At 35.1% G+C, this 8,900-nt stretch overlaps 1 protein-coding gene across 1 annotated transcript in view; it reads left to right on the forward strand.

Annotated features, from left to right (window-relative positions):
• The window catches only part of ST8SIA6 (ST8 alpha-N-acetyl-neuraminide alpha-2,8-sialyltransferase 6), a 120,534-nt gene extending 116,807 nt beyond the window's left edge, over positions 1-3,727 (forward strand). Inside the window, exon 8 of the mRNA XM_014846051.3 lies at positions 1,128-3,727. Coding sequence (XP_014701537.2) covers positions 1,128-1,596 — 469 coding nt within the window. The 3' untranslated portion in view covers positions 1,597-3,727. The remainder of the gene's footprint in view (positions 1-1,127) is intronic.
• The last annotated feature ends 5,173 nt before the right edge of the window (positions 3,728-8,900 follow it).

Consider the following 8,900-nt stretch of genomic DNA (forward strand, 5'->3'; position numbering starts at 1 on the left):
AAAATATGTAAGACTACGCTCGTAACTGTTGACTTTCCAGCAAGACCATGGCTCATAGGAGATACGATCAGTTGTACTTCTAATGCCATAAGCTGAATGTTGCTAATCAAATGAGAGCTTATTGATCTCTTCATCTTTTTTAACAATCGCGAAGTTACTTTTTTTCAATTTTCTTTGAGAACTTTAGTGTTACTCTTTTTTTCTTGGTAGCACTTTCTTAATAAAACTTAGTCTATTTAGAAACTTCAGAGAGTAAACCTTAGGAGAACTTGGCAAAGTTAAGTTTTCACTTTGGATAGTTTATGACTGACAAATAATCCCATTATTTCATTTTTTGCAATGTAACCACTACAAAATGTTGGTTGGTTAATAAAAATCCCATACATAGTTGTACTCCATTGTTTTCATCAAAAATGACTAATAATCGTTATTAGTAGAATACACCCCTCAAATAATTTTAGTATCTCTTGACAGAATATAAAATATCATGCTTGTCTCCCAAAGGCTTACTTTCTAAACACACATAATTGTGCTTACAAGTGTATTTACTTACTAAGGCATTATTTAAATCAAGCACAGAGAGCTATCACAATACATGGAGGAAATTTAAAATATGTGTTTGTGTGTATGTACATATATAGATATTTTAGGCTTTGTAAAGGAAACTTTTAGTTTATAGCAACATGTATAAAAGGTACACAAATCACGAGTGTACAGCTCATTTAACTTTTTTAAATGCATAGATATTTTAACAGTGTGTTATCTTTGAGAAAACCTTTCATCATTATAAATTTGGAAGGTGTTTCAGCATCAAAAACCAACCTAAGAAAGACTACCGAGTTGGAAGATAAAAATAATACAAGAAATGTGTATCCGATAAGAGTTATCACTCTGTAAGAAAGTAGGAATTAAAGCCTCAGTGTACCAAGAAAGAGAGATGATGTGACCTTGATATTTACATGATATTTACTCGTAGAATTTTCTCTGAGTTCAGTGTTTGTCTCTTTTATATACAGTGATATAAACCGTTCAGTTTTTTGGCCAGTGGTAAATTCAGCCTCATGTTACCAAAACTGCTACTTTGATTACTATTGCTGTTCTTATTATGATCTTTTAAAATTTGGCAGATATGGGAACCTAAAGGAAAAGAAAGCAGTATTTCTGGAGGACATTGCCACCTATGGAGACGCATTCCTTCTTCTGCCAGCATTTTCCTTCAGGGCCAACACTGGTGCCTCTTTTAAAGTGTACGACACACTGAAAGAGTTTAAAGCAAGACAAAAGGTGATATTTTTCCATCCCAAGTACCTGAAAAATCTTGCCCTTTTCTGGAGAACTAAGGGTGTGACAGAGTATCGCCTGTCCTCCGGCTTGATGATCACAAGTGTGGCTGTTGAACTGTGTGAGAACGTGAAGTTGTATGGATTCTGGCCCTTCTCGAAAACCGTGGAAGACACACCTGTCAGCCATCACTACTATGACAACAATTTACCTAAACGTGGTTTCCATGAGATGCCCAAAGAATATAGGCAAATTCTCCAACTTCACGTGAAAGGAATCCTCAAGTTACAATTTAGCAAATGTGAAATAGCCTAAGCAAAGTGTCTTACAATAGGAATAGTTTTAATTTAATGCAGTAGGTGAGTAATGTTTTCAAACATTAAAAGAGGTGGTTGTAGGGTATTATAAGAAGAGTCCCCAAACTTGGTTTGATCAAAGCTCCCCACTAAGTGTGCAACGTTAGCAACTCATTCAATCATTCTGATCTTCAGTTTCCTTCCCTGTAAAATCGGGACCATGATATCTAACTTCTGTTGGGAAAATGCGATGATCTATGAAAACTCTTGGCACAGTATTTGGCGTGAGGTAGGAACTCAATGACTGTTTTCTTCTTGAAATTTACAACAGCCATTTCCACCCTCACCAGACGGTTAACAAAAGGCACACTGTCTTAGAGATACTTCCTGGAGAGAATTGGTGAATTGCCAGTATTCACTGGGGTTCTTTCTCTTGCAGGACTCTCTATTATCAATAATATCCTTCTCCTCTTTCTTCCTGTCTTAAAGAGTGCATATAAGAAAATTACGTACTTAAACAAGAAACCCTTGATCATTCAGGAATGAAATCCTTCTCTTCATATGGTAATGTGCTTGGTTCTGATTACCTTCACTTGTGTCATTAGCTGCCACGACACCACACATTGTTTAGGTTTCCAATTCTTCTCCTCCTTTGTCTACATTTTTAAATATCTCTTTATAATTTATGTTAACTTCCTGCCTCACTCTTAAGCCTTTTCTCTCTCACTGACAAGATCTACTTCAAGGACATGAATAGTTACAATACCCAGTTTTTCATATCTGTTGCCTTGTCTGTGGGATCACTCATTCAGTTTATTTTTTTTTAATTATTGAAAAGCTACTTCAAGCCAGACCCTGTAACAGGCTCTGTGAAAGGGACAGAAAGATGACTAAGTCCTGCAGAAGGAAATGGACATGCGTATCAACTATGATATGGTATGATAAATGTTATTACAAAAGTTATGAATAAAGTACTCTGAGGAATGGAGGCAGGAATAGCCAAATCTATTTCAGGTGGATCTATTTCAGAGAAGAGGTGATTTCTGAATTAAACCTAGATGATGAGTAATTTTTTACCAAATGAAGAAGATTCTAGGTAGAGGGCATATGGTACAGGAGAGAGCTGTCCCCTTAATTCTGATTCATCAAAATGAGGATATTTGAAGGTGGATCATGAACTTTGCCCCAAAAACTACCTCACAAGGGTAGGGTACAGCGTGTGGTTGTGGTAGCTTGGGTCTACATCTGTGAAATGGGAATAACAGCAACCTGAGTGATTTCACAGGAAAACTGTAAGGGTTAAAGCACAAAAAAACCTTAATTCTTGTAAGAAAAGGTGAATGTTTACATGAGAAATTAGACTAATAAATTTAACATCAATCTAAATTGAAGCTTGAATAGATATTGGATGCTAGTGTTTTCACGCCACTCCCTTACGTGGTGATGGTACCTGTTAATATAGGTCATCCCTGCATCTACTGAATAAATTATTTGACTTAAATAAGTAATTATATGCATACTTTCCTGCTCTTTGTACCATCACAAGTAGAGCAGAAATAGGAGTGGAGCAGACTGGGCAGCATACTGAATTAATTACAAATATAATTCTGAATTTTTACTCTAGCCAGACTATTGTTTTCCTAAATGTTCACTTGTAAGAACACCACTATAAATTGCTTTTTTTGATAAAGTACATCTTAAATTTGATTGTAGTTGACATGTATGATGCCATTCTTAGTTCACACTTTCATTTATTCTTCTATAGCAAATGAAACCTATTAGCTCCATAAATTGTATAAAAGTTCATATATAAATATTTTCCAAAAGAAACATGCTTTTAGTTACATAAAGTCTAATTCATTTATCTTTCTTTGTGTGGTAATGAATAAGTAGCTGTTTTTTACTGCTTCTAATGGATTTAATTAGTTTTTAAAAATCTGCTAGCTGTATTGGTAATGTCTGTATTACGTGACTAGCAATGGGATTATTAAAATAGATCAGAACACTCTAATATTTTATAGTTAGAAAAATGTTTCCCTCAAAATGTTTCCTAGTGAGTAGAAACTTAAACTTTTCTTTTCAATGGTATTGGAAATACATGATTGATGAGTAAAAGTAATAGAATATACTGAAATAAATCATTAAATATATAATATGGAGAGTTTATAAGTTATTTTAATAAAATTACACGTGATTAGAATATTTAGAGCTTACTTAAGTTTTTCCTACAAAACTTATTTTTTATTATCTATTTTTTTGTGAGGAAGGGTGGCCCTGAGCTAAGATCTATTTCCAATCTTCCTCTTTTTGCTGGAGGAAGATTGCCACTGAGCTAACATCTGTGCCAGTCTTCTTCTATTTTGTATGTGGGATGCCGCCACAGCATGGCTTGATGAGTGGTGCTAGGTCTGTGCCCGGGATCTAAGCACACAAACCCCAGGCCGCTGAAGCGGAATGCACAAACTTAACCACTGCACCACCAGGCCAGCCCCCACATAACCTATTTTAACTTTGGAAATTTTCTTTAGAATATTTAAACAATCTTCAATGTTGCTGATATGGATTTCAGAAATATTCAAAATGGTATGACATCAAGGAGCAGCATCCTAATGATATCTATGTTCCAGTACAAGTTCAATAGAAAAAAATTTTGTGCTGTGGAGAAAATTGTAGACCTTTCCTCATGAACACAACCGAAGCTGGTTTCTTACTTAAAATTTGTATTGCCATCCTTAAAGCATGTTGAAATTTTCCAACAATCCTAGCTACATTCACATTGGCCAAAGTCTTTGGTCCAAAAGAACATGTGCGTTCTTTGTATCTTTTTCCCAGTTGGTCTGTGTCTCTTGTGAAATCACAACAGCTTGCAATTATCCGCCATAACTTGAAACTCTCCTGCACTCTCTCTAGTGTAGTCAGTGTGCTGTGGAGAAATAAGGGAGTGGGAGCCCTCATTCTCATCGTAACGTTTCCTCCTTGACAGAGGATGACCGTTCACATGTTCTGTTGTGATGTGTCAGTACTGTCCTTTTGTTCTGAAACAGAATTTTTTTTGACTTTCTAAAATATAATAGAATGTGAATTTTGATTATGTAACACATCAGCTATGTGAATTGTAACTTATAAGTCACCGTTCTTTTTGTTCTGTAATGGTGAATTTTTACAAGTTTCCACCAAGATCAAAACAAAAAGATAAAGTATAAACTCCATCTTGTGGATTTTTAGATTAACCACTACCAAGTCTGACTGTGACACTCTCAAGAAATTTCTGGGTATAATGAGCATTGCTTAAATGTTGTTAGATGGATTGGATTTAATCTTCTGCTCTAAACTTGAGGTACATCCATGGACATTGAAAATGGAAAGTCTGAGTACTAGTGCTAGATAGTACTAAACCTTTAGTTAGGACTTCAGCTGACAAGATCATACACCACCAGTTTCTAAGGGAAATACTGGCTTGCTTGATTCTGTCTTCTATTTGTTGTTTATCTTCATTGGTCAATGTAACTGAATAACAAGATTCCAAAATAATTTCCATCGAAATCCAAGGGTAAGGCAGAAATGATCACTTAAGCATATAGTCCATAGTGCTTTATGGTCCCTGGAAAGGACTCCATGAACAACTGGATGGAGGTAAGTTTTACACAACATTATAGTCCTTGAAGTCTCTGGTGTTTTTGCCTCTTAACAAAAGGCAAAGGCAAATAGATCATGACTTTCATGAAAGAGGATTTCCTTCTGCATGTAAATTCCATCCTAGTAAATGTATGGGCTCTCAGCCAGGTAATCAGCCAAGGACATTTTCTTTGAGGACTTTTTATGTATAGAATACTGAATTAAGCCATAAATCAGATCTGTTTGGGCCTAGATTTTTCCTTGCTTACAAAAAATTTACCAGTTAACTCCTATATCATGCCAAGTACCATAAATCATTCGATGAATTTTATGAAGCTTTGGGAAAATCAGAAAATTTTGTGGATAACAGGTCTGCACGCATCTTAAATAGCTACTGCAGAAGTACAATTATGATGCAATGTAAAGTATAGTTATGCCATTCAAACATTTTATTTATGTAGTATGACATAGAAACATATTGTTATGCTACTAAACATTGACAGAATTGCAGCAATTCAAATGAAATATCTGAAGCACTTGAACTAAGACGACTCTTTCTTTCTTTCGTCTTGATTTTTAAGAAGTGCATTTAGAGCCACTGGGTGAGTTCAAGATTTCTTATTTGTGTATGCCTTCAGAAGGCTGATTTGGTAGTGAGCAGTCACCATTACGCTCCTGAAGAAGGATGGGCAGGAATATTTCTCTTACCCATCTTATCCTTCCTGGGTCACCATTCTTCCAAGAGCATTCTCCTTTTTATCAAAGAAATGTTAGCGATATATGATAAAGATGCGTTGCTTACATATGGAGTAAAGACAGACTCTTTAGGAGCTGGTATTGGAACACTGGCTCACGATAGGGAGAAAAACAAATTTCTTCATTGCATCATAGAAAAAGTTGGACTCCAGATAGATTAAAGATGAGTTAAAAGGTAAACTGTAAGTTAGTAGAACAAAACATAAGTGAGGGGCTGTACTTCTTAAGTATAACCCAACAATAATTTTTAAAAATTTGTTAAGAAATGATGGCTATGGCTATATTAAAATGAAGGATTTTTAGTCAATGAACAACACCATAAAAAAAGTTAATAGGCTGGTGACAGACTGGAATAGCTTTTAGCAACGCATAAAATTAATGACATTAATGTTGAAACACTCCTAGGAGCTACAAATCAACAAATAAAAGATAGGAAACTCAATATAAAAATGGTGAAAGGATAAGAATGTGATCTACAAAGGGAAAAGCTGAGTAGTTAATAAGAATAGGAAGTGATGCTCAAACTTACTAGTATCTGAGAAATAAAAATTAAAATGAGGTACCTATTATACTGGCAAGAATTAGTAAGGTCATTAATTCCAAATGCTGATGAAAGTATAAACTATTCAAACATTTTGAGAAGCGGTCTTGAAGGATTGAGTTAGTAAAATTAATTATTTGTCTGTCCTGTGGCCTAGCAATCCCACCGTTTGGATGTGTGTCCCAGGGAACTTCTTGTATGGGTCCACAAGGAGACAAGTACTGATAATTATTTCATTATTGTTTGTGATAGCAGGAAGTTGGTCACACAAGCATCCATCTCTAAGAGAGTCAATGAGTTAACTTTGGTAGATACAATACAGAGTTGGAAGCAATTTATTGGAGGTATGTAGAGCAAATAGGGCAGATCCTTAAAATGGAGCATAAAGGGAAAAATAAGAGCTATAGCACAATACCATTTAAATACATTAAATCATGTACACATACATATATAAGGGTATATCGCAAACATTGTAAGAGTGCCTATTTAGGAGGGGTTAATGGAAATGGGTTTAGGGATAAAGGAGAAAAACGAATAAATAATACAAGAGGAGGACCTTGCAAAGACAGTGGCTACTGAGTAGGCCATGAATGAAGAGCTTGATTAACTTAACTCTCAATGCGAGGCAAAAATGAAATAAGGACAGAAGGAATAACATAGTTTATAAGGGGTGAAAGTTCTAAAGTTTATAAAGGGTGAAAGTTCTAAAACAACATCAAAACAGATATTCTGTTTTGTTTCAAGAGGTAGAGGACAGACATCTTTGGTAGAAAAGCAGTCCTAAGGAGGTGTGTTTCACAGAAGGGGGACAGAGTACAAATGGACAGAAGACATGGGCATTTACACAGGGCTAGTCTCGGCTAATGTTGAAATAAATAGTATCATGGCTAGTGGTCATGATGGGAAGATTAATAAAGTACTATGCTGGGTACTTTATATGCATTACCATGTTTAATACAGCAAGCATTTGACACATATATTCTTATCCTCACATAAAATATTCTTACTACCACATAAATAAGCATAGAGGCTGAAACTCAGATAGGCAACTTATGGAAGGTGATAAGAGCAGAGCTGGCATTCAAACTCACATCTACCTGACTCTAAAGCCATGTGTACATCCATGAAACCATCTTCACAATCAAGATAAGGTACATATCCACCACCCCAAAATGTTTTCTTGTGCTGCTTTCACTCAGCATAGTAATAAGATTCACTCATGTTGTTTGTGTGTCAATAGTTTATTTCTCTATTTGCTGAGTAGAAACTACTGTATGGATGTACCACAATCTGGTCATCCATTCACTTGTTGATGTACATTTTAGTTGTCTCCAGTTTTTGGCTATGACAAATACAGCACAAGTGTATACCAGTTGCAGTTGCTGCATATCCTTGATAAAATTTGGTATGGTCAGTCTTTTTAATTTTAGACATTCTGCTGGATGTATAGTTGTAACTCATGATTTTAATTTTAATTTCCCCGATGATTATCTTTTCATGTGTTTATTTGACTCCTATATGTCTTCTTTGGTGAAGTGTCTGTTCAAATATCTTGACCATTTTTAATTGGATTGTCTTTCTATTATTGTGTTATAAGAGATGTTTATATATTCTAGATACAAGTCTTTATCAGATATATGTTTTGGAACTATTTTCTCTCAGTCTGTGGTTTGCCTTTTCATTTTCTTAATAGTGTCTCTTGAATAGCAAAAGTTTTTAATTTTATTAAAGTCTGATTTATTGATTTTTTAATTTTTAGTTTGTGCCTTTTGTGTCAAAGTTAAGAAATCTTTGCCAAACCCAAGGTCACTAAGATTTTATCCTGTGTTTTCTTCTAGAAAGCTTATACTTATTCTTTTAAGCCATTTTGAGTTAATTTTGTGTGTGTTTATGATGCAAAAGGGTTAAGTGTCAAAATTCACATTTTGCATGCATCTGTCCAATTGTTCAAGTAGAATTTGTTGAAGAAATTTCCCCCATTTTGTTGCATTGGCACCTAGCTTGAAAATCAATTGATTTATAATTGGGTTTAATTGTTTCTGTACTCTCAATCTATTCCATTGATTTATTAGTTTATTGTTATGACAATACCAAACCATCTTTTTTTTGGTGAGAAGGATTGGCCCTGAGCTAACATCTGTGCCAATCTTCCTCTACTTTGTATGTGGGATGCCACCACAGCATGGCTTGATGCACAGTGTGTAGGTCCATGCCCAGGATCTGAACCTGTGAACCCTGGACCACTGAAGCAGAGCACTCAAACTTAACCACCACGCCACTGGGCTGGCCCCAATACCATCTTGACTGATGTAACTTTATAATAAGACTTAAAATAAGACAGTGTGAGTCCTCCAATTTTAAAAACTTTTAAATTTTGTAAAAAAATTTACAAAATTGTTTGGTGGAGGAGC

The sequence above is a fragment of the Equus asinus genome, chromosome 29 (genome assembly GCF_041296235.1).
Source record: "Equus asinus isolate D_3611 breed Donkey chromosome 29, EquAss-T2T_v2, whole genome shotgun sequence".
In the NCBI taxonomy this organism is placed as follows: Eukaryota; Metazoa; Chordata; class Mammalia; order Perissodactyla; family Equidae; genus Equus; species Equus asinus.